General features: G+C 43.6%; 1 protein-coding gene across 1 annotated transcript in view; it reads left to right on the top strand.

Annotated features, from left to right (window-relative positions):
* TTC3 (tetratricopeptide repeat domain 3) overlaps positions 1-27175 on the top strand; it is a gene marked incomplete in the record, with an annotated part of 2769029 nt that overhangs the window by 711486 nt on the left and 2030368 nt on the right. Inside the window, 1 exon segment of the mRNA XM_044072025.1 lies at positions 8779-8880. Within this exon segment, the coding sequence (XP_043927960.1) occupies positions 8779-8880 (102 nt within the window).

Here is a 27175-nt window from a genome sequence, read left to right as displayed (position 1 = left end):
GTGCCTGTTAAGCCCCCCTCAACCAGGCCCACTTCTAGTGCACAAATGCTTACTCTGGCAGAAGATTTAATAACCTTAATTAGGGATCTCAATCTCACCCAGACAGGGCCTCGCAGCCCCCAGAGAAGAGACCTAGAGCAGAGCCCCCAGAGCCTGGGTCCTCTGATGATTCTGCGGATGACTCAGATATTACAGACCAGCCAGAGGCTCCTTTCTCCAATTATGAAGACTCAGATGCTGAAGAATCCATCCCAGCTGCTTCCCCACCAGAAGAATTCTCCTTTGGGGAAACCTTGCATGCCATGCGAGAACAATTCCAATGGCAGCAACAGGATTACTCAGATTCCAGAAAAAGACTTAGGACCTTTCTACACCTTCCACAACACAGGCCCTTAGCTATACCTCCTGTCCTATCTGTTGTGGACGATGCTTTTAATGATGTCTGCACTGCACCAGATTCTTTACCTCCAGCCCCTGCCAAACCAGATAGATTTTACAGGGTACCAGACACCCATCATCACCTATACAAGGCCCCACTTGCAGACCCGAAACTATATCCCAGGGGCCTAAGGCAGTAGCCTCGACCACAGCAAAAATCCTATTCCTTCTGAAAGGAAGCCAGGTCTTTAGACAGATGGGGCAAAAGGTTTACACCTCAGCTACTCTCTCAGCCAGAGCTTTAAACTGTCAGTTTCACATGAGACAATACCAAGAGATTATGCTTGATCAGTTAACTAAAAGCTATCCTCTGATGACTCTATAGATAAGAAATATGTATTAGAGATGGTAAATAACATACAACAGGTTAGTAACCATTCACTGAAATGTGGCTATGATGCACTGGAGGCTTCATTTAGATCAGCCATGACTGCCACAGTGATAAGAAGACATGCATGGCTCAAGGAACAGGTCTTACCGGATCATGTTAAAGCTAAGTTATTAGATGCTCCTATGGATAAGGCCAGTTTGTTTGGTACGCCTGCCCAACAGGTAATGAAGAAAATGGAAGAAAAGGCAAAATCTGTCCAAACAGTAAAAGATTTCTTGCAGGTTCAGCCCCCAAGGTTTAGCAGGAACTGGCCTGCCAAAAACTGGTCCTTTCCTGACTCCACAAGATCCCAAAGGGGCAGGAATAGACGTTCCAGAGGCAGAAATCAATCCAGAGGAGGTGCCTACAGAGGACGACAGTGGCAAGGTAATAACAGAGGCACAGACACAGCCACTACCACTACAACAGCACAACAACAGTGACTTGATTCTAACTCCGCCTACCAGGGAACAAATAGCAGCACCATTAGGCGGAAAATTAACCTTATTTTCAAAGAACTGGCACTATATCACAAAAGACAAGTGGATTTTGCAAACCATAGACCAAGGTTACTGGTTCCACTTCCACACTTTACCAGTCAAAAGAGGAATGCCCAACCTGCCTCCAAATCAAAAAACAGAAGCTCTACAACAGATAATGCAATTAATAAAGATGAGAGCTGTGGAAAGAGTTCCAAGAACAGAACAAGGCAAAGGATTTTACTCCAGACTATTCCTAGTTCCAAGAAAGGAAAAAAGTTGGAGACCTATTCTCGACCTGTCCACCTTAAATACATGCATCATTGTCCCAAAATTCAAAATGCTGACTCTACAGCAACTTCTTCCCATGCTGGGCAAGGAGTGTTGGCTGGTAACTCTAGATCTCAAGGAGGCATACCTGCACGTCCCCATCCGACCAATTTGCAGAAGATACCTCAGATTTCTTGCAGGATCAGAGCACTATCAATTCTCAGCATTGCCCTTTGGCTTATCTACTGCGCCCAGAGTATTCACAAAATGCCTGGCATAAGTGATCGCCCACTGCAGACTACAGGGAATTCAAATTTATCCATACCTGGACGACTGTCTGCTACAAGGGGACAACCCAAGCAAGCTGACAACAGATTTACAAAGGGTCATTTACTTGCTACAAGCTCTGGGATACACAGTCAATTTACAAAAGTCAAGACTGATACCATCCCAAACAAGGACATTCTTGGGCGCGGAATTGGACACAGTAAAACAAATGGCATTCCTAACTACAGAAAAACAAAAAGAACTCCCTCTTTACTTCTTGGCACTAACAAGACGAAACAAGCTAACAGCAAGAAAAGTTCTGCAGGCCCTGGGCTTCATGGCATCATGCATAATCTTACTTCCACATGCCAGGCTACATATGAGAAAACTACAGTGGTACCTAAAGAATTTATGGTCCCAACACAGGCACAGCCTAGAAGCAGAAATTCCACTAATACCATGCCTAAAACAGGAGTTCCTATGGTGGGCTCAAGCATGCCAGTCAAATCCAGGCCTACCCTTTCACAACTATCAAGCAAGCCAAACCATCACAACAGACGCCTCAGACTTAGGATGGGGGGCTCACATGCTGGGCAAATGCGTACAAGGATTATGGACGCAGGACCAGCTTCACCTGCACATCAACCTAAAAGAAATGCTGGCAGTAAAACTGGCAATCCAAAACTTCAGACCATTCCTCAAAGAAGGACAATTGATGATAAGGACAGACAACACCACTGTCATGTGGTACATCAACAAACAGGGAGGCACTCATTCATACCCCCTGTGCAGAATGACCTTGGACCTTTGGAACCTGGCACTCAGCTACAACATCCAGTTACAGGCAATATTCGTACCAGGGAAGGAGAATACTCTAGTAGACATGTTAAGCAGAACCACCTCGGATGCTCACGAATGGATGCTACACCCGGACATCTTCAAGACCATCTCAAAGAAATGGGGAATGCCACAGATAGATCTATTCGCTTCCCTCTCAATCACCAGCTCAAAAATTCTGCACAAGGACATTCCACCCACTTGCATGGAAAGTGGACTCGCTCTCCTTCAGCTGGAAAGGTCTGACAGCATATGCATTCCCACCTCTTCCCTTGCTACACAAGGTATTACTAAAAATCAAGGAGGAGCGTCCAACGATAATCCTGATAGCTCCAAACTGGCCAAGACAACACTGGTACCCATTGCTAAGGAGCATGTCTCGGGACAAGATGTGGTCAATACCACTGTGGCCTTTGATGTGTACTCAGAACAACTACAACATCATGCATCCAAACCTAAAAAGCGTTGCAACTGACTGCATGGAACATTACATAGCAACAACTAATCCAGAACTTTCCCAAAGGGTGAAAGACATTATCCTGGAAGCCCGCAGACCTTCAACAAGAAGGAACTATGCAGGAAAATGGAAAAGATTTGTCATTTGGAGTGCTGAAAGAGGAAAGGATGTGTCAAATATAGATATGGCTAACATTCTGGAGTATTTGGCAGAACTTCTGCATACAGGCCTGTCCTACTCCTCCATCAAGATACATGCATCAGCTATTTCAGCAGAATACAGCTTTGATCCACCTGTCTTTTCACATCCTTTACTCAGGCAGTTCCTCAGAGGGATTAAGAATGTAAAACCCCCTAGGAAACCACCATTGCCAGCTTGGGATTTGAACTTTGTACTAGAAGAGCTGACACTCGCACCTTTTGAGCCAGCAGCAACAGCAGAGCTACAGCATCTATCGTGGAAAACTGCTTTCCTACTGGCAATAACCTCAGCAAGGAGGGTGTCTGAACTTCAGGCCTAATGGCAGTACAGCCCTTCCTAATCTTCCACCAAGATAGAGTGTCCATGAGGACTAATCCTACATTTATGCCTAAGGTGGTATCCAGAGTGTCTTTAAACCAGGCAATCCACCTTCTTACCTTCTTCCCCAACCCTCAAAACAGAGGGGAAAGAATGCTGCATACCTTGGATGTACATAGACAGTTACGCTACTACCTGGACAGAACAAAAGTAACAGAAAAACTGACCAGCTTTTGTAGCCTATGCAACAGGAAGAGAAGGAAAAGCTATTTCCAAACAGACAATCTCCAAATGGATAGGAAATTGCATACGATTCTGTTACTCCTTCCATGGAAAACCAATTCCACAGAACATAAGGCCTCATTCTACAAGGGCAACAGCCACTACCACAGCCTTCTTACGAGGAGTGGCAACCAAGGACATTATTGAGGCGGCTACTTGGACCTCCGTGCATACATTTGCCAAGCATTATAATTTAACTTTGTACTCCAGATCGAGCAGGGTTTGCCACTGCTGTACTGCAAGGGATCCTAACCACACCATAATCTATTTTTTCCTCCCCCCTTAGTTGGCTATGGTATTCTACCCAGTTGTTATGACTGCAGATGCATCCATGAAGGACATAGTACAGTTTTGTACCTACCATAAATGTAGATGTCCGAACTGGATAGCATCTGCAGTCAGGATTACCCTCCCTCCTTCCCCTCTGTGGTACTCCTAGGGTATTTACCCTCCTAATAGCTAGCTGGTGGGGGGAGTCTCTTATGGTGTATTTGTTTGTATATATGTACATACATGCTTATTTTCTGAGTTTGCCTTCTATCCTTTTGCAAACATTGGCATTTATCCAAAATTTAGCCTTCCAGGGAGGGCAACTGGCATCTGGGGCAAGAAACACTGAAGAAAATGGCATCGGCTGATGCCTTTATACCCGAAGACCAGCAGAGATGACGTCGGGTGAAGTGCGACATCAGCCGAAGCCGGACCCGGACTTTGGAATCCGGCCGACTGAAGGGCTGCCTGACGACAGGACAACCCAGTTGTTATGACTGCAGATGCTATCCAGTTCGGACATCTACATTTATGGTAGGTACAAAACTGTACTTTGTGTATATTGTTGGAAGGCAATTTATTGGTCTGTAATTTGTAGGATGGTTTGCAGTTTCACTCTTTAGGAGTATCATTTTTTCCGTTGTTAACCAGGTTGGTGTGTGTCCAGGATGCACATATTAGTATTTATTATTATTTTTTGACATTTGTTGACCGGGAAAGTCCACTGGGCCCAGCAACCCATTTTCAGTGGAGGCCCGGGTAGAAAAGCTCCATACAATCACAGAAATGTTTACATAACAGCTTAAATTTGAACGTCAAGAAAGTTTTTACATCTTAAGTTTACATTTTAGTAATCCTATCTTGGGGATAAATCTTTGTATAAATATGTTAATACCTTCATCCAGAAGGTAGGTACTGCTTCTGGGCCCAGAGGTTCCCACTTATAACTTTTCTTAAATTTGCCTCATTTTCTATGACTGTTGCTTCATCCTATATCATATCCTTTATAATTAGAACACCTTACGTTTCTTTTAATTTTTCTAGTCATTTAGTATCTTTATGTTCAACAGGGTCTTCATAACTATTTCCTCAAAATGTCTTTTTTTTTCTTCTTTTTAGTGGTTCTGTTCCTTTTGCTTTATTTCCCAGGTCTCAAAACTTTTTTTGAGCCATCAGTGAATTCCTTATTGTGTACTTTTGCTTTATATTTGTCTGCATATAGGTTCATAGGTTCATACTAGGCTATCTGCCCTAGGGCATTTATAAGCCTAGCCAGAGTGTGTTTGGCTTTCGCCACCCATTTTAAATGAATTTTGCTATGCCCTTTTTCGAGGTTAGTATACTGTGCCTCTGTCTAACAGTGACACAGAAGTGATACCCGGGGTAAACCTACGATCTCCCAGCCACCCACCAAGATTCCTCTTGAAGAGAGTCAATGAGGGACTCTGCCTAACCTGGACTGGGATTTTATTCCAGAGTGAAGGGAGCCTCTGGGTTATGAATCTGGCCTTCCAGCATGTCCTGTTTATTTCAGTGCTGAGGTTCAAGTCTCTCGAGCGCGTAGTTCGATGGGATTTGGATTTTTTGAGGTGCAGCATGTCCATTAATTCCGGGTTGGACATAGCTTTATACGTCAGGCACAGATCGCCTCTGAGCAGGCGGTATGCCACTGAGTAGAGCTGGAGTTTCTTTAACCGGGCAGCATATGGCATCTGTTTGAGCCCTTTGATCCTCTTGGTGAGGTACTTTTGGGGTCTTTCCAGTTGCTGCAGGTGTCTGGTAAGGTACATCCCAAAAGGAGCATTGTACTCAATTATGGGCCTGATGAGGGATGAGTAAAGAGGCACGATGACCTCCCCTGATCTAGATGTGAATCCCTTCATGATTAACTGGGCTATATAAAATGTTTTTCTAACCACTTTGGCCACGTGGTTTTCAAATGAGAGATTGCTATCAACTTGGGTTCCCAGGTCCCTAATTACTACTTCCATACTTAATGGATTACCACCTATGTGGTAACTTGTGGGCACTTTGTTTTTGCCAAAGAGGATGACTGTACACTTTTTGGCGTTTAGCTTGAGGCCATGGCTCTGGCACCAGTTGTCTGTTTCTATGAGGCCCTCTTCAAGCTTTTCTATTTGTGCTGATGTTTTTAGTTTATTACTGGCAATGGTATTATATGATGTATCCCAGTCTGTTTTTGATACTAAGTGTTGCTTTTACCCCATTTGTCTTTCTATGTATTTTGATTATGTGTTCCCTTTTTTATATTCTTAGAACAGAAACAATTCCAAGCAAAACTCCTACACTTTTTGGCCATATGTAAGTCTGCCCATTGTTCTTTTGTGAATTTATTTTCCAGTTTCTCTTCCCTGCCTTTTCTGATTGATTCTTGTAGTTACCATGCAGTATTTTATATGCTCTTATTATCGCTGTTTTTACAGCAGCTTCTGTTCTAGATTCAGCTACAAACTCTACCAGGGCAGGTCTTTCATGTAGGACTCTCCCCTATCCCTTTTTGCTTGCCTATACTTTGATATCAGTCCCTGATAGGGAAGGCCATCTCTAACCTGCAATCCATACTTCTACTTCTTGGCCTCGTCCCACTTTATCATCTTTCCCTTTCTAGTTATTTGCTCCCAGTATCTTGACTTCCTTGTCCAGTAAATTCCAGCCCCCCCTTGCCTAGATTTTATAACCCTACCTGAAGTCATCCCTGTTGACAATGTCCTTTCTCCATTCCTGTGTTGGCTTACTTCTTAGATTTATTTCTGCAGCTGTATGAATATAATATTCTGTATGTTCATTGTTCTCCTCAAGGATCTGCCTCCAAAATCCCACTCTCTCCTTATTTCTTCAACTCTTCCAATCCCTGCACCATCATTTTCTCTTCCCACTTTGAATTGTAACCTTCTGCTTGTGTTACGTACATGAACCTTAACTGCATAGCTCTAAAATATCACTTCTAATCAGGTAATTCTAAACCCTCTTGTTTTATTCAGAGGGCTAGCTTATCCCACTTAATTCTTGTGGTCTTCCCCTCCAAGATAAATTCCTTGAAATATTTTATTGCCCACAGCTCCTCTGATTGATAAAATTATGCCCGTCTTGTATATAAAACTAAAGGGGCAAAAAACATTTTCACTCTTACCATACATTTCCATAAGCAAGAGTTTTCCAGCTTCTCAGTTTTTGTATCTTTTTTAGTGTTCCCATATATCCTTTCCTGCCATAACTAAACTCTTGCTAACCCACACTCATAAGTATTTCATCTTATCTTGTCCCCATAAAAAATGGGTGTTACTGAACCAGTTTTTCTGGGGAGACATAATTTACAGCAATAGCCTTTGTTTTGTCCTCATCAATTTTATATCTTGAAAAGATCTGAAACTTTTTCAAAATATTCCACAACACCAAAATGTCCTTTTCTGAATTTATCAAGTACAAAATAATATCCTCTGCAAATAAAGCCAAGTTTTCTTGGTTACCATAGCAGTTATATACTTGCATTTTGAGTCCTTTATTTTCTTTGCCAATGGCTCTTAATGTAAAGCAAATAAAAGAGAAAAAGGGCACCCTTTCCTGGTTCGTCTGATCAAACACAACTTAGAGAGGAATCCTCACACTTTAATTCTTGCCTCCAGTCCTTCATATATTCTATAAATTAACATTATTGCATCAAGGAATGCAAATGCGTCCATTGCCCTACTCATAAAATCGCAGCTTAATCTGTCAGATGCTTTCTCTGAGTAAAGACCTACTAACAGCAGCAGTATTTTCTTGCATTCTGCTTCTTTCTGGGTCATTCATTGTTCTGTTAATGTTGTCATCATGTTTGTCTACCCTCCACAAAACCACACTGATTCTTACTTATTCATTTTAGCAACAACTTTTGCCATTCTTTTAACTGTTCTAGACATAAACGCTTTAACAATCATGGTGTAAGATTGAAATGGGTGGATGTAAAGCTGGGTCTGGCAGGTCTTTACCCTCTCTAGGTAATACAACCACCACACCTTTTAGATTGTGACCTTAGTTTCCCCAAAAAAACTTGTTTGCTATTTTTATCATGCATATTATTGATGTCTGGAGTCTGGGTAAAGACAGCCGTGCTAGGGAATATCTGAAAGATCCGGAAGTAAGGCCTAATGGCATGATTCCCACACGTCTTGATTCATACTGCAGTAGTGAACCTACTCAAACATCTACATTTATGGGGAGTATTCTGTCACAGCTGTACTGTACTGTCTAGGCTTTTGTTAATTTGACAATTGTTTGACTTAGCATCATTCTGTGTAACAAACACAAAGTGAAATGTTTATTGTTTTTTTCTTTCTCCAGGGTTGTGTAATTTCTCTGTTCAAGTAAATCCCAGTCCAGGTGCCTCACGATTTCCTGACCCTGTAGTTAGAATAATGAACATGACATGTTTTCATAGTCTTGTAGTGTATTCCTGAATAGCCTGTTTATGTGCTGCATGATCATGAACATATCCCCCAGCAGTTCCTTGGTTATCTGTGAAACCAAGCAGTTGTGTGTGTATTTTACTGTAAAATATCTTGACCTAAACTACCCTTTTTAATTTACAGGGATTTGTTCGTCTAACTTGCTGTCACTTATGTAATGTGGAATTTCATGTCAGCTGCTGGAAGAAGTTAAAAGCATGTAGTTTCAGTGATAAAAACACAAAGGTATGACATACATTTGTTTTTTTATTTTGCTTTGTAGATACGGATTTCAAATGGTTTATTAAAGTCAAAAATTACCATTCTAATCTCATTGTCAGTCTAGGTCTGATTTTTTCTCTAGGTTTAGAAAATATATAGGAGTTGATAATTGATCAGAGATGCATTCACTTGCTGAAGTAGACTGTACAAGCATGCATTAGCATTGTGATGTAATTTTTTTGTTCCATTTTGAATGTCTGTCCTGTTTTCCTTATTTACTTTGCTATGTGGTAGTCTACATACATTTACAGTAGCGGTGTTTTGTCAGCTTTATGAACTTGTTTAAAAAAAGTGAGCTTTTGTTGTTTGATGCAGTTTTCAGTGGCTCTTTATTTAAAGCATTTTATTTCTAGGCAAATATACACACAAAGGGTCAACAGAACAGCAATATGCAAATGTAGAGCATTGGCATTTCAATAACTTGCATACCCCCTCCCCCCAAAACAAAATCTTCCAGCACGGGTCTGCACACCTGATATTTGCTATAGTCTGTTCCAATGTTTTTGTAACTTGGAGGCACCATCTCCCCTCTTGCACTGGCCACTTCAATTATACCTTCAAAGAAGCCTGATTATGTGAGGTAGCCAACATTTGCTAGTATTTTTCCAGAAGAAAAATTTCTATATGAAAGTCATAAGTAGTCACAGTAAGTAATGGAGGTCGCTTCATCTTGGAGCAAAAACAAAAATAAAAAAAAAAAATTCTGTACAAAACATGAAGCCATTTTCATAAATTCTTCATATTCATTTATACACTCAATGTTAGATTACAAAGAATTGGATTCATACAACTTGTTGATGCAGAGAGAGAGAGACCTTTTGTGCTACTATGCAAATTTGAAAAATCATTTGCAAAAATTATAGTGCTTTTTGTCTTTCTTGCTAGCTTTGAAACAGCTTAAGTTAGATTGGTTTGGCATAATGTTGCATTTAAATTGTAAGTATCTCTTGATGTTCTTGCATGTCACTGTTGCAGTGTTCTTGTCAGGAGAGCCCTAAAGTGCAGGATAGCTCAAAGTCCAGCCAGTATACCAAAGCCTTTAGGTCTTGTATGTGCCGTATGTCACATGTATGCTCCCCCACTCAAGATGTACGATAAAAAGGTGATGTGTGGACACAGCCAGAACTTCTTTGCCTCCAGTCCGAATGCCATCGTTGATCTGAATGCCCTTTGCACTGATACCTAGCCATCAAATAATTGCCCCATTGGGGTCTTTTTTCTTTCCTCCTGCTGGTCTTATTTTCTTTTCGTTACCTGGAGTTCATGTTATCCAAGAAGGGAATGTTAGTGTGGAGGGCAGATTCCCCATAAGGATTATCACGAACAGTGCTTCTTTTGTTTGAGTGCTTCCCATGACTCTAGAGGGATTCTGCAGATTCTGGTCAGAGAAGACATTATGGGTACTCTTATTGAATCTCGTAAAGGGTCGGACCCTCTAGTGTTTGTTAGGGCTGATGTCCCTACCAAGAAAGAACAGATGACTAAACATTCTTATGTACATCCTAAGAAGTTTACTCAGGGCCTATTTAATGCCCTAGTGACCCAAAGCCTCCCCAAGGGGCACATGTACCTACTCCACCTTGGACTTCCAACTCTTTATAAAACGCCTAGGGAACTTGGATTCTGTGGATGAGGATTTAGAGTCTGATGATGGGTCTCTCTCTTATTCTTCTCAGATGCCTTCTTCCTTGGCTTATGGCTGTGATGAACAGGAATCCATTAGTCTTGAGTCTCCTTTGGCGGAGTTGCCTTTTGGGGGATACAGTAGCCAGAATGATAGAATACTTATGTTGGATTCTTCTCAGGTGTTTAATATTCAGATGGAGTATTATGAATTGCTTCAGGTGGGCATGCCTAAACCTTCTGCAGTGCCTCCAGTGTTGGCTGCTTTTTAGACACCTTTATAACTGCCTCGAAAACTCCAGATTCTCAGCCCCCTTCCAAGAAACCTGACAGGTTCCTGAAGATTCCCACTTCCTGATTGTGCTCTTCTGCTGATCCTGCTGTGGTGTTTGTCTCCTTGAACAAGCCTTCTAAGCTTTTGCCCTCTACAAGGCTCCTGCCTTCAGATAAAGAAAGTATGGCCATGGAGAGGATTGGTAAAGAAGGTCTGTATTGCTGCCATCTTAGCCTTTAGGGCCATTAATTCCCAGACCCATATGGCCAGATAAGCTCTGGCTTTGATTGCCCAGGCTTGTCTGGTTATTTCTGACCTCCCTGATTTTGAAGGAAAGTCCTGTGCTCTCCCTACTTTGGATTCTACCTCTCAGATGACTCGCCACTCTATCAACTGCAGCTGTAATGTTGCTGATGCTTCTTGCAGAGCTGCTAAGGCATTATTCTTGGCTTCATCTGCAGTCATTACCGGAGGACATTAAGGTCACGCTGCTGGATGCTCCTTTAGATAATAAAAATTTCTTTGGAACTGCTGCTATGTTTAAATCTCTTCCAGAAAAAAAATAAAGCTTTACAGGAACTTAAATGTATTTTTGTGTCCCCATCCCCAAGTTCCAGATGAACTATCCTAGTAAGTATTATTTTGTACTCAGGCAGCCTTGTCAGGCCACTAAAGGCAGGAAGGGGTAGTAGATGAGCTCCTCCTGCCAAGTCTTCTCAGGATCCGGTGGCCTAGAAACTTCCTTTTTCGGACAAGCCTGCTTCTTTGATATTTTACTCCCCTAACCCTTGACCAGGTTCCCTTGTCCCTTCAGCTTTCCCTCTGTCTGCTAAACTGTCATCACCTCTGATGTTTGGGTTCTCTCTGATCATCCATCAGGGTTACTTCATGTAATGAAAGTTTGTCTCTCCTTTTTGCAGGGATTCTTCAAGAGCAACTTCCTCATTTCTCAGAGGTCATTCAGTCCCTGGTGGACCAGGGAACTATTTTAACCCATCTGTCCTTCCCAAGCAGGACAGGGATTCTACTTCAGAAATTTTCTGGTTCCTCAGAAGGAAGACACTTGGAGGCCTCTTCTAGATCTGTCCTTGCTCAACACCTTTCTCAAGGTTCCTTCCTTTCAGATGCTTTCTCTTCAAACCCTATTTCCTGTGTTGCTACCCTAGGCTTTTCTGGTGTCCTTGGATCTGAAAGAGGCTTACTTTGCATATTCCTATTCACCCTGTTTTCAGAAAGTGTTTACATTTCTGTTTCTTCCTCTTATTTTCATTTCTCTACTTTGCCATTTGGCGCCTCTACTTGCCCCAAGGGTATTCACAAAATGTGTATTTCCTGTGATTGCCTTTTGCAGACTCCAAGGCATTCAGATTTTTCCTTACTTGGATGATCTGTTGATTTCAGGCACCTTCTCCCAGATGTTCATATTGTTTCACTGTTGCAGTCATTACACTTGGGTTATCCTGCTGAAAGGCTACCCGCAGTCGGCCTGAATTCCAAAGTCCTGGTCCAGCATCTGTTGCTGTCGCCTCTTCCCTGACGTCAGTGCGCCAGGGGTATAAAAGATGCGGCCGACTCCTTTTTCTTCAGTCTTTCTTGCCGTGCGGTGCCCGAAGCAAAAGCAGTTCGCAAGTGCCGGTCGGCCGACTCCTGAGATTTTTGAAATCGAATTTCAGATCCAAAGTCTTCAATAAAGCTAAGTACCCCCTTGGGGAAACTTTTTTCTTGCTCCAGACCGATGTCAGAAAGTTAATTGTATTTCTTGTGGGAAGCAAATACCTTATAAGGATTTTCACTGTTACTGTATTCCTTGCCTAGGCCCTGACCACGACGTTGCTAGTTGCCAGTTTTGTGCTAGATTTAACCAATGCACTATTAAGCGTCGGTACGATTTTGCTTTTCATTATTTTGGCAGAAGGTTTAACTACATAATGCTGTCAGAACAACCGACGACCGGAATTTATAAAAAATGCAAGGATAAAGACAAGCAAGAACAAACATCAGAGGTACAAAACCGACGTCGAAGCCTCTTCTAGGCCAGTTGCCGGTTCGCCGGTGCTCAGTGAGGCGCTTTCGCAGCCCTTGACTCCTGCTACCTCAGAGCCACAGGCCGCCTCCAACTCCCACGTGGAGACAGCTCGGCCTCTGGATACTCAAGGTTTTGGCCCTTCGAAAATTAATCCCTCAGATGGGTCCGGTGCCGCTGAACAGGCATCGGCTTCTGAGGGTGTCTTCATACCTACACAACTTTATATAAAGCCTACTTCAGCATCCAAGACAAAGTCTAAATTAGTTTTAAAGACAAGGAAACCAGTACAGCATTCTCCAGAACAGACTTCTATGCCTAAGAAACATATGCTCAAAATGGCCGAAGACCTAATTACTTTGATCAGGGGTTCCCATCCCCCTCCTGATAAGAGGCCTAGGCAAGACACTGAATATGATTCCTCTGATCAGGTTTCTATTTCCTCTGATTCTGCTTCTGATCAGGGATATTCTGTTCCTCCCTGTGAGGATTCTGATGCTGAAGATTCTATTTCTTCAGTTTCTCCTCCTGAGGACTATTCATTTGGGGAAACCCTGCATACCATGAGGGAGCATTTCCATTGGGAGAGCCAGGATTATTCCGATTCTAAGAAAAGACTTAGAGACTTTCTTTTACTTCCTCAGCACAGACCTCTTGCAATTCCCCCTGTTCTAGACATAGTAGATGATGTTTTTTCAGAGTCCGGCCTGTCTCCAGACTCTTTACCTCATGCCCCTGTTAAGCCGGACAGGTACTACAGGGTCCCAGACTCCCATAAATTTCTTTATAAAAACCCTGCTGTTGACCCAGAAACTATCTCACAGGGTCCCAAAGGAGTCAAGGCTGCTTCTGCCAAAAACCCTGTCCCCTCAAATAGAGATTCTAGGGCTTTGGACAGATGGGGGAAAAAAGTTTACACGTCTGCTACTTTGGCTGTAAGGGCTTTAAATTGTCAATTTCATATGCTCAAATATCAGCAATACTTAATGCCCTTGTTAAAACAAAAAATGTTGACAAATTCTGAATGTTCTGAGAACAAAGATTTGCAGGATTTATTGCATGCAGCTGAACAAGTGGGAAAACATACTTTGCAATGTGGCTATGATTCACTGGAGGCCTCATGCAGGGCCACTGTTACAGGTTCTGTTATTAGAAGGCATGCTTGGTTAAAGGAACAGAATCTGCCTGATCATGTAAAAGCAAAATTATTGGATACTCCATTACAGCATGATACTTTGGTGTTAAGGCAGAAGAGGTGTTGAAGAAAATGGAGGATAAGGCAAAATCTATGCAGACAGTAAAGGATTTCTTACAGGTACAGCCACCCAGATTTAGCAGGAACTGGCCCTCTAAGAATTGGTCCTTTCCAGTGTCAGACAGACCACAAAGAGGCAGATTCAGACGCCCTAGAGGCAGGCAACAGCCCCAGGGCTCATGCAGGCCTAAACACTGGGGTGCTTCTACCTCCAAAATCGGATTAGACAAATCACAGCCTTATAGAAAACAGTCCCAATGACTTCCCTCTGCCAGTGCCAAGCACTTAATTTTTGGCAGCACCCTTAGGGGGAAAGCTAGCACTTTTTTCACAAAACTGGCACAAGATCACCCAGGACAAATGGGTCTTAAATATAGTCTCTCAGGGCTACAGGTTCCACTTTCACACCCTTCCAAAGGCAAAAGGTATGCCAGACCTGCCACGCAATCAATGGCAAGAAGCACAAAAACAAGATGTCCTTCAAGAATGCAACTGCAGTCATAACATATGGGTTGTCCTGCCTCAGGCAGCCCTCGGTCGGCCGAATTCCAAAGTCTGGGTCCGGCGTCGGCTGGTGTCGCCTCCTCTCCGACGTCACAACGGCTGGAGTATAAAGGCATCGGCCGACGCCATCTTCAGTCTTTCTTGCCACGCGGTGCCCGAAGCAGAAGCAGTTCGCAAGTGCCGGTCGGTCAGCTCCTGTGTTTTCAGTACCGAAGTAATCTAAAAGCAAAGTACCCCGTTGGGGAACATTTTTTCTTGCTTCAGCCGATGTCAGAACAAATTGAGAAAGTTAATAATTGTTTGTCTTGTGGTAAACAAATACCTCATAAGGACTTCCATTCTTACTGCCTTCCTTGCCTGGGCCCAGACCACGACGTCTTGGCCTGTGCTTGCTTTAATAAGCGCACTCTCAGGCGCCGGGCAGAATTTGCCGAGGACTTTTTCGGTGAATCTTTCGTGTATATCATGCCGTCGGATCTACCGACAACTCAATCTGCCAAAAAACGAAAGGACCGGGACCGACATCCTCGGCCCGCGTCCACTACCGATGCTACTCCTAAACCCTCCGCTAGTACTTCGGTCCCTTCGGAAGCGGTAATTCAACCGCTCCAGGCTGACGCAGCGTTAACACAACCTACGGTCTCGGAGATCTCTCCGGTGCCGGTTGTTGATTTTCCTCCGGAAACCGAAGTTCTGGATCTACCCGACACCATTTCTGTAGACAAGGTTACTCCCGCACGTGGGGCTGCTAGGCCTCCTGTATCCATGTCCATCAAGGCCTTTGCACGTGCTAAGGCTGCCAGCCAGGCCAAGGCCCATCCTAAACCTGCTGCTCAGGCCCCTTCTTCTGATAAGCAGATCATGTCTCTTGCTGCAGATCTTATTTCTCTTATCAGGGGGTTCTCAGCCTCATCCAGACAGAGGTTCTCAGCCACCTGCAGAGAAAAGGCCCAGAACTGAGCAGGCTGACTACCTCTCTTCAGATGAAGCCTGTGGGGATTCTGTGCATTCTGATACCCAAGAAGAACCCTTCCAGGCCTACGAGGACTCTGATGCTGAGGAATCAATTCCCTCGGCCTCCCCTCCAGAGGATTTCTCATTTGGTGAAGTCCTGCATTCCATGAGGGAACATTTTAAATGGCAGGGTCAGGAATTCTCTGATTCCAGGAAAAGGCTACGTACCTTCCTCAAGCTTCCCCAGCACAGACCTTTGGCTATTCCGCCAGTTATGGATGTTTTGGATGATGTTTTCTCTGACTCCAGTGCTAACCCTGATTCTCTCCCCCCTGCTGCTGTCAAGCCTGACAGATATTATAGGGTCCCTGACACTCACAAGCATCTCTTTAAGGCCCACTCTGTGGATCTAGAAACTATTTCACAGGGCCCCAAGGGAGTGGCTACTTCCACTGCCAAAAATCCACTGCCAGCGGACAGGGAAGCTAGGTCCCTGGAGAGATGGGGTAAAAAAGTTTATACCTCTACCACCCTAGCCATGAGGTCACTTAACTGCCTTTTTCACATGTTTCAGTACCAGGATTTTTTACTGGATGATTTACAGAAAAAGTTAGCCTCTCCTGAGCCTATTGATAGAAAGGCATTGCAGGATCATATACATAACACTCAGCAGGTTAACAACCATTTTCTTCAGTGTGGTTATGATGCATTGGAAGCTTCATGTAGGGCAGCTATGACTGGGGCTGTGATACGTAGACATGCTTGGTTAAAAGATCAGTCTTTGCCTGACCATGTTAAAGTAAAGTTACTGGATGCGCCTCTGGAAAAACAGAAGCTCTTTGGTGCTAATGCACAAGATGTGTTGAAATCTATTGAGGAAAAAGCAAAGTCAGTACAGACAGTCAAGGATTTCCTTCAGGTTCAGCCACCCAGATTCAGCAGAAACTGGCCCTCAAAGAATTGGTCCTTCCCAGGCTCTGACAAGTTTCAAAGGGGAAAAAGCAGGCGTGCCCGAGGTAGAGGGCAATACCGAGGATCTTACAGGGGTCGCCAATGGCAACCTCCAAATCAAAGAAGTGGCGCAGACAGCCCAGCTGCACCACAAGGACAATCACAATGACTTGACTTTCATACCGCCTACAAAGGCTCAAAGAGAAGCACCTTTGGGCGGAAAATTATCCTTATTCTCACAAAACTGGCATATCTTAACCAAGGACAACTGGATTCTGGATTTAATAGACAAGGGTTACAGATTCCACTTCCATACATTACCAATAAGACAAGGCATGCCAAACCTGCCACATCATCAAAGGGCAGAGGCACTCACTCAAGTTTCAAAGCTGTTAAGTATAAAAGCAATAGAAAAGGTTCCTCCTCAGGAACAAGGCCAGGGATTTTATTCAAGACTGTTCCTTGTTCCAAAAAAGAAAACAAATGGAGACCTATACTGGACTTGTCAACTCTAAATACTTTTCTCATTGTGCCAAAGTTCAAAATGCTGACTCTGCAGCAACTCCTTCCCATGCTGGGCAAGGGGTCTTGGCTGGTCACTCTGGACCTCAAGGAGGCATACCTGCATGTCCCAATCAGACAAAGCTGCAGAAGATACCTCAGATTTCTTGCAGGGGCAGAGCATTATCAATTCTCAGCATTGCCGTTTGGCTTATCTACTGCACCCAGAGTGTTCACGAAATGCCTGGCATCAGTAGTGGCACACTGCAGACTCCAGGGAATTCAAGTATACCCCTACCTGGACGACTGCCTCATACAAGCAGACAACAAACAAACCTTAAAAGCAAACTTGGACTATGTCATGCAACTACTGCAGGCCTTGGGATACACAGTCAACATTCAGAAGTCAAGACTACTGCCATCCCAGCAGATTATTTTCCTAGGAGCCAAACTGGACACAGAAACTCAAATGGCCTACCTCACAGAGGAAAAACAACAGCAGTTACCAGAGTACTTCAAAGGCCTAGCAAAACTCTCCCAGCTGACTGCAAGGAAAATCCTGCAGGCCCTGGGGTTCATGGCATCTTGCATTCTTCTGATACCTTTGGCAAGACTTCATATGAGAAAGCTGCAATGGTATTTAAAAAACTTATGGTCTCAACACAGCCAAAGCCTAGAGGACGTAATCCCACTTATTCCATGTCTGCAAAAGGAATTTTTGTGGTGGGCTCAAGCCAGTCAGTTAAACAAAGGCATGTCTTTCAACAGACCTCAAGCAGGTCAAATGATTACAACAGACGCCTCAGATCATGGATGGGGGGGCGCACATGGAGAGCAGATGCATTCAAGGTCTATGGACACCAAAGGAAAGACATCTGCACATAAACCAAAAAGAGATGTTGGCAGTGATACATGCAATCGAGACTTTCGAAAAATCACTACAACAAGGACATTTGCTAATAAGGACAGACAACACCACTGTCATGCGGTATATAAACAAGCAGGGAGGCACTCATTCTTATCCCCTCTGCAGACTTAACAATGCTTCTCTGGGAAAAATCCCTGAGCCTGAAGATACATTTGCAATCCCAGTTTGTGCCAGGCAAGGACAATGTACTGGCGGACAAGCTGAGCAGAAATTTCATGGATCCACACGAATGGATGCTGCACCCTCACATTTTCTCACAACTAACAAAGACATGGGGAAGACCGGACGTAGATCTCTTTGCTTCCCACTTAAATCAGCACCTGGAAAAGTTCTGCACAAGGACCCACCATCCTCTAGCCTGGAAAATGGATGCTCTCTCCTTCAGCTGGAATGCCCTAAAAATGTATGCATTCCCTCCTCTACCTCTGCTGACCAAGGTGATACTGAAGATCAAAGCAGAACAACCAACAGGCATTTTGATAGCTCCAGACTGGCCAAGGCAACACTGGTACCCATTGCTGTTGAGCATAACTCGGACCAAACCGTGGCCTCTGACCCTATGGCCCCTGCTCCTAACACAACACAATTACAGGACTGTACATCAAGACCTGAAAACATTGCATCTGACAGCCTGGAGGTTACCATGACTCCTCCAGCTATCTCTCTTTCCAAAACAGTTCAAGAGATCTTACTGGAAGCATGCAGACCTTCCACCAGAAAAACCTATTCAGCCAAGTGGAAGAGATTCAGCAACTGGAATGCCAACAGGGGTCAGGACACAACATTACTGAGTATACCTCAGATATTAGAATACTTGGCAGAAATGTTTCATACTGGACTCTCATGCTCTTCTATAAAGATTCACGCCTCAGCAATCTCAGCAAAATACAATTGTGACCCTCCAGTTTTTTCACATCCTTTACTAAGACAGTTCCTAAGAGGGATAAAGAATATCAAACCTCCCAGAAAACAGCCAGTACCTGCATGGGACCTCAATTTCGTTTTGGAAAAATTAACTCTTCCTCCTTTTGAGCCAGCAGCAACTTCAGAAATGCAATTTCTATCATGGAAAACGGTCTTCCTATTGGCAGTCACATCTGCAAGAAGAGTCCCGGAGATAAAGGCACTCATGGCAGTGCCTCCCTTCCTCATTTTTCATTAGGACAGAGTTTCTCTAAGAACCAATCCTACATTCATGCCAAAAGTTATTTCCAGGGTGTCTCTAAATCAAGCTATTCATCTGCCTACTTTCTTCCCCAATCCTCAAAATAGGGGGGAAAAACTACTGCATACTTTGGACTTACACAGGCAGCTACGCTACTACTTGGACAGAACTAAGGCCACCAGAAAGTCTGACCAACTGTTTGTAGCCTATGCTGCTGGAGTACAAGGAAAAGCAATCTCCAAACAAACAATTTCAAAATGGATTGATCACTGCATCAGATTCTGCTATTCTTTCCATGGAAAAGGTGTGCCAGCCAATATTAGGCCACATTCCACCAGAGCTATAGCCACATCCACAGCTTTCCTAAGAGGAGTGGCAACAAAGGACATTTTAGAGGCTGCTACATGGAGCTCCGTGCATACATTTACCAAGCACTACAACCTGCCCTTATACTCCAGATCCCGAGCAGGCTTTGCTTCGGCAGTCCTGCAGGGGATTTTAGCTACAACATCCCTCTCATAGTTCCATCCACCCCCAGCTTGGCTATGGTATTTAACCCATATGTTATGACTGCAGTTGCATTCTTGAAGGACATAGTACAGTTTTGTACCAACCATAAATGTAGATGTCCAATAGATATGCAACTGCAGTCGGATTTTCCCACCCTCCAACCCCTCTGTAACTTTCTTTATGGGTCCCTACCCCTATTCCTATTAGCTGGGGGTATCTCCTATGGTGTATCTGTTTATTACTGTTGTGCATGTTTGGAATTATTTTTATCCATTCACCAAATTTAGCCTTCCTAGGAGGGCACCTGGCATCTGGGGCAAGAAACACTGAAGAAAATGGTGTCGGCCGATGCCTTTATACTCCAGCCGTTGTGACGTCGGAGAGGAGGCAACACCAGCTGACGCCGGACCCAGACTTTGGAATTCGGCCGACCGAGGGCTGCCTGAGGTAGGACAACCCATATGTTATGACTGCAGTTGCATATCTATCGGATATCTACATTTATGGTTGGTACAAAACTGTACTTTTCATCTCTCATGGACATAGGGGCTATTCAGCCAGTGCCACAACAAGAGCCAGGGACAAGGATTTTACTCAAGACTTTTCTTAGTACCAAGAAAGGACAAAGCCTGGAGACCAATTCTGGACCTGTCTATTCTAAATACTTTTCTGGACATCCCAAAATTCAAAATATTGACTCTACAGCAGCTTCTGCCCATGCTGGACAAGAAGGCTTAGCTTGTAACTTTGGACCTCAAAGAGGCATACCTGCATGTCCCAATTGGACAATCTTGCAGAAGATACCTCAGATTCATAGCTGGCTCAATGCACTACCAATTCTCTGCACTGCCCGTTGGCTTATCTACTGCGGCCACAGTCTTCACAAAATGCCTGGCACCAGTAATTGCGTTTTGCAGACAGAGGAATTCAGATATATCCCTACTTGGACGACTGCCTCATTCAAGCAAACAACAAAGATATTCTACGACAGTATCTGGCGTTCAAGATTACTAATTTGCCTAGGGTACACAGTAAACGAAAAGAAATCAAAAACTAGTGCCCTCTCAAGAGATAATATTCCTGGATGCAAGCTTAAATACAACTACCCAGATGCTGTGTCTCACGGCAGACAAACAAAGGCATCTGACTTCTTACTTCAAAGACATGGCAACAAAGACCCAGTTATCTGCAAGAAAAATTATGCAGGCTCTGGGCTACATGGCATCCTGCATTCTACTAATTCCATATGCAAGACTGCATATGAGGAAACTGCAATGGTATCTAAAAAGTGTTTGGACTCAACATTGCCACAGCCTGCAACAGGAATTTCAATGGTGGGCAAATGCCTGTCACCACAACAAGGGACAGCCATTCACCTTACCCACAGCCAGGCAGACACTAACAACAGATGCATCAGATTATGCCTGGGGGGCGCACATGGCAGGAAAATGTATTCAGGGCACATGGCCCTCAAACCAAATGCATCTTCATGTCAATCAAAAAGAGATACTAGCTGTACACAATGCACTAACAGCCTTCAAGGACCTACTTCATCCAGGGCAACTACTGATAAAGACGGACAATACTATAGTCATGTGGTGCATAAGCAAGGGGGCACACATTCCTACCCCCCTCTGTAGGCAAGCCATGACTTTGTGGAACTCAGCATTGACTTATCAGTTACATCTGCAAGCACAATTCCTGCCAGGAAAGATAAATACTTTGGCAGACGAACTAAGCAGAATCCTCATGGATCCTCACGAGTGGAAACTAGATCCACAAATTTTTAACATAACGGAGAAATGGGGATGCCCAGACATAGATCTATTCGCCTCCCCTTACAACTACCAGCTACAAAGATTCTGCACTCGGACTTGTCACAAGCAAGCATGGAAAGTGGACGCCTTTTCATTCAGCTGGAAAGCCCTTACAGTATATGCCTTCCCTACACTGCGTCTCCTCTCCAAGGTACTCCTAAAGGTCAGACAAGAAAAGCCAAAAATTATACCGATTGCCCCAGACTGGCCACCTCAGCACTGGTACCCAATCCTAAAGAGCTTGTATCAAGGCCCAGCCTGGACATTGCCTCTAATACCTCATTTGCTGACCCAACAGAACAATCAGATCCTGCACAGCCAACTCAGAACACTAAATCTGGCTGCATGACGGATAATGTAATCATTCAGAACACATCTCTCTCTAAAGCAGTTATGAATGTTATTTTGGAGGCCAGGAGGCCCAGCACCATAAAATCTTATGCAGAAAAATGGAAGAGATTCTGTGCTTAGAACCAAGCGCAGGGAATTGACTCGCTTGTACCAAATATTCCTTAGATTTTGCAATACCTAACTGAGATGCTGGACACAGGCCTATCCTTCTCATCAGTTAAGATCCATGCCTCTGCCATTTCAGCTCATTACAATACGGACCCACCTATTTTTTCTCATCCACTGCTAAGACAGTTTCTCAGAGGGGCCAAAAACATAACACCTCCAAGGAAAGCTCCAATACCTGCATGGGACCTCAATTTTGTCTTGGAAAAACTCACACTGCCTCCTTTTGAGCCAGCCAATACAGCAGAGATAAAATACTTGTCATGGAAAACCGCTCTTCTCCTAGCAATAACTTCAGCAAGAAGAGTCTCTGAGAGTTACAGGCACTAATGGCTGTGGAACCTTCTATTATTTTCCATCAAGACAGGGTTTCTCTAAGGACAAACCCAACATTTATGCCTAAGGTAGTGTCCAGAGTGGCTCTTAACCAAACCATACATTTGCCTACCTTTTATCCAAACCCACAGAATAAGGGGGAGAGACTTCTGCATACTTTGGACATACACAGACAGCTACGCTTTTACTTGGACAAGACTAAAGCCTTCAGAAAGACTGAGCAACTCTTAGTGGCATGTGCTGCAGGTTCGCAAGGAAAAGCCATTTCAAAGCAGATTATTTCAAAATGGATAGGCCACTGCATTAGTTTCTGCTATTCACAGCATGGCAAATCAGTGCCCAAGGGCATTAGGCCACATTCTACCAGAGCAGCAGCCACTTCAGCAGCCTTCCTCAGAGGAGTACCCACCAAGGACATTTTGGAGGCTGCAACATGGACTGCAGTGCTTACTTTTACAAAGCACTACCATTTACCTCTTTACTCTAAATCCAGAGCAGGCTTTGCCACTGTAGTTCTGCAGGACCTCATAGCCACTCCAAACTCTGTTTAGGCCCAGCCACCCAACCTCAGCTTTGGGATTCAATCCAAGTGTAATGACTGCAACAGTGAAACACGATGAACATAAGTTGTGTACCTACCGTAAATGTAGATATTCGAGTGTATTCACTGTTGCAGTCCAGGTTACCCTCCCACCATCCCCCTTTCTCTTTGCTGGGATTTATCTGTACCTCTCTATTCTATACAACCTATGTGTGGTGTATTTGCTTGTAGATGAAGGCTGTGTGCATGCTTTTTTATTATCATAATTTTTACAGCCTACCCTTTTGGGGGCACCTGACATCTGGGGCAAGAAAAACGGGAAAAGATTGGTGTCAGCTGCATCTTTTATACCCCTGGCGCACTGATATCAGGAAAGAGGCAACAGCAACTGACACCGGACCAGGACTTTGGAATTCAGGCTGACTGCGGGTAGCCTGCCAGCAGGATAACCCAAGTGTAATGACTGCAACAGTGAATACACTCTAACATCTACATTTATGGTAGGTGCACAACTGTACTTTCCCTGTTACAGGCTCTAAAATTCACCATATTGCTCCTTTAAAGTATGGGGTTCACTGTTGACTTTAAAAAGTCTGTCCTGACTCCCTGTCAGGATCGTGTATGTGGCCTGCAAGATTCAGATAGTGCCAGTGTTGGCCTCTCTGCTACCTGCAAAGGTTTTGTCCTTGATGGCTTTCTTTCAGTTTCTTCTTCCTCTGCCTGCCATTCCAGCCAGGGGGTTTCTTCTGGCCTTTGGGATTCATGGCCTCTTATATTCCAATGCATCCTCTTGCCAGACTGCATATTTGGAAGCTTCAGTGGTACCTCATGTCAGTCTGGCTTCATCATTGCTACCCTTCGGATTTTAGAGTGCCTCTTATTCCTTGTCTCAAGTGGTGGATTCAGCAGTTTATCCTCAACCCAGGCCTACTGTTTTAACCTCCGGTTCCTTCTCAAGAACTGTTAGTTGACACTTCAAGCATTGGATTGGGGGGGCTTCCTGTGGTCACCTGAAAGTTCAGGGTCTCTGGCCTCCCCATCAGAAGTCAGACCTTATCAACATCAAAGAGATGAGATCTGTGATTCTGGCTGTTCAGGCTTTTCCACCCCATGCTTTCTTCAGGCCCATGGAAGGTTTAAACAGACAACACCACAGTGATATGGTATGTCAACAAGCAGGGGGCACATAGTCTTATCTTCTTGTTCAGGATGGCTTTTCAAGCCTGTGATCTGGCTTTCAGCTATCAGTTACCATATATATTCTTTCAGAGCAATGACAGACTCTTTGAACAGGTCCAAAACACAGGCTCATGAATGGGTGCTTCACTTTCTGCACATAGGCTATCAGTGGGATATTCCTCTGATAGATGTTTTTGCCTTCCCTCTGACCAGGCAGCTCCCCTTTGTGTTCCAGAGTGACATGCCATCTAGCATGGAAGACGTCCACCCTTTCTTTTCCTTGGAAGGGGTCTTCCCTCCTCTTCCTCTATTTTCAAGAGTCCTGCAGAATATTCAGCTTGACTCATCAAAAATCTTGCTAATGACTCCCATTTCGCCAAGACAGCACTGGTTCCCAGTCTTAATGCATCTGGCCAGGAGCATTCACCACAAGTTACCTCATGGGTTGGACCTCCTTACACAGGACAAGGGGTCACTCAGCCATCCACATTTGTCCACAATTCAGCTAACACTGTGGGTTCAGTAGGGGTCCCTCAGGTTCTGTCCTATTTGTGAGAGCTGGTTCAGTCTGGCTTGGGCTGTTCTTACATGAAGGCCCATTTGTCAGCTATTTCTGCCTGTCTGCCATTGAAGCCTCCTTTGGCTTCTTGTTTTGAGGGCAGACAGTTTCTTAAAGGCTTCCCTGCATATTAGACCCCCAGTGAAGCCTATTCTTCCTTCATGGGACCTTAATTTTGTTTTGGAAAAGTTGACTGGCTCCTTTTGACCCTGTAGTTTCAGCTTGTCTGCAACAGTCTACTTTGAAGACTGTTTAGTTGAACTTCTTTTATCACCAAGGTTGTTAATGAGTTGTCCTTAAATCAGACAACTTCACTCCCTTCCTTTTATTTCCTTTCCCACAGTTTACTAGTGAGAGGATCTTGCATACCTTGGATTTGCACAGATAACTCGGGTGTTATTTGAATAACCCTTGGATTTGCACAGACAGCTCAGGTATTACTTGGATAAAACTAAGATCATTCGTGAGTTTGACCAGCTTTTTTGTTTCCTTTCATACCAGGACTTTGGTTTTATCTGTGTCCAAGCAAACCATCTCCTCCTAGATATCTAAGGCGGTTTCCTTTTGTTATTCTTTTTATGCCTCTTTTGGTGCTTTCTTTAGCAGGTTTGGACATAAATTTCTTTCTTGAAGCTGCTACTTGGTCCTCCGTGCATAGCTTTATTAAGCTTCATAAATTGGGTATGGTTTCTAGGGCCACGGCAGGTTTTACTAGGGCCATCCTGCATGGGTTTGTTGAGGGCTGTTCCCAAACTTCCACCTCTCACTCCTTTTTCTTGAGCTTTTGTACTCTCCCCAAGGTGAAGAATAGTGCAACAGTGATATAGAAGGACATAGTACAGTTGTGTAAAATCTTACCATAACAGTAGATGTCCTTCTCTTCACTGTTGCAGGATTCAGTCCCTCCCTCCATTTCCTTTTTTTCTTTTGGGTTTTGGTTTGGTTACCCTCCTGGCCAAGGCTGCCTTTTCCACTATTATATTCTCCCTTTAGATGTGCATAGCCTCCTTTTGTCCTGTGGAGACTGTTCTTTACTTGGACAATTCAGTTCTGGTTAACTGCATATTTACTTCACCTTTATGCCCTATGCTTTATGATTCCCCCTCAGAATCCCTCTACTGAGAGCATGCTGGAGGCCAGTAGTCAGAGGCCTTGACAACTGAGGATTTTGCAGACAGAGGTGAACTGCGAATTATATCTGAGAGCCTAGAGGGCATTCCTTACATCCTAATTAGGGAAGCGATCCCTGGTAAACTAATCAGGTTATGTCATGGAACTTTGCCACAGCATTTAATACAGGAGGACATCCCACCAAAAATGAAATGTCAGAAAACTAAACATGTTACCTCCCTTCAGCCTCCTCCTTTCTTTTCTAGAGAGAAAGAATATGGGTTTCTGTCAAGGTTTGCTTAAGGCCATTTTGGCTCTGAAGCTGCCTCCTTTCTCCTCTCAACTTCTCTCTCCACCCCTCAAAAGTCTGCTGTGGATTCATCTTCCTGTGTACCTCCTGTACCTCCTCTTTGAGGCTTTCTTGGACATTTTCTAATCTACCTCTGCTGCCTCTGACTCCTAGCCTCCATCTCACAAAAGATTGGACAGATTACAAGTCCCTGATGATTTTAACTTTTTGTTTAAAAATATGTGGTGGACCCTTCTGCAGTTTCCCTCTCATCTTACAAGCCTTCTTAACTCAGTGCCAAGTGCCCTCCTGCTATTGTATCCATGATTTGGCCTCCAAAGTTCCTGCAACTTCTTGAACTTGCCAACTCTATTTCAGACCGATACAGCAGCGACATTGACAGCAGAGCAAAATCAATGTTGCATGAACTTTGTAGGTCATAGAGAAGCAGTGCAACTCAAACTTGTATTTCTCAAAAGTCAGATCAGATAGCAGATGGGAATTGCAGTGTACTGATTTTTAAATAAAAAAGCAAATGTAAAAGATGCCTTTTTTATACTGAAAATCAGGTAGTGAATGGAGGCATTCAGTAGCAGGTATTAAAATGTTCACATTAATTTTCAGTGAAATTGAAAACTAAAGTGGCTAAAAAATAAGGAAAAAAATACAGGTTCTTGTTCCTTCAGTATTTGTCCATGTTGCCCACTTTTTTTTTTAAATCTGATTTTGTATTTTTATGAGTGTCCCATTTTCTTAGTTCAGGAGTCAGGCTGGAGTACTTAGAAAAACATCTAAGTATCTGATCCCATATCTATCCATCCATCCACAACCCCTTTTTCCCATTTTAGCATATAGATTTGAGGTGTCACTTCAGCAGTGACAATCAGCTAGAGCCAAGGCTTACACCTCCAGGTGGCTAGCCCTGCCGTGGTGGCTGTTCTTGCATATACCACACACACACACACACACAATTTTGGCCAGTTTCAAGTGTCCACCCACTGTATGTATGCATAAAGTGTGTGGGTGTTGTATGTATGTATCTGTCTATGTATCTTTGTGTTTGTGTGTGTGTGTATATGTATATGTATGTATGTATATATATATATATATATATATATATATATATATATATATATATATATATAGATATATATATATATATATACACACACACACACACACATATATATATATATATATATATATATATATATACATACACGA

This window comes from Protopterus annectens, chromosome 5.part0 (assembly GCF_019279795.1).
Source record: "Protopterus annectens isolate FY-2018-M chromosome 5.part0, PAN1.0, whole genome shotgun sequence".
In the NCBI taxonomy this organism is placed as follows: domain Eukaryota; kingdom Metazoa; phylum Chordata; order Ceratodontiformes; family Protopteridae; genus Protopterus; species Protopterus annectens.
Note: the sequence above shows the minus strand (reverse complement) of the source record. Positions and strands in the feature narration are given on the sequence as shown.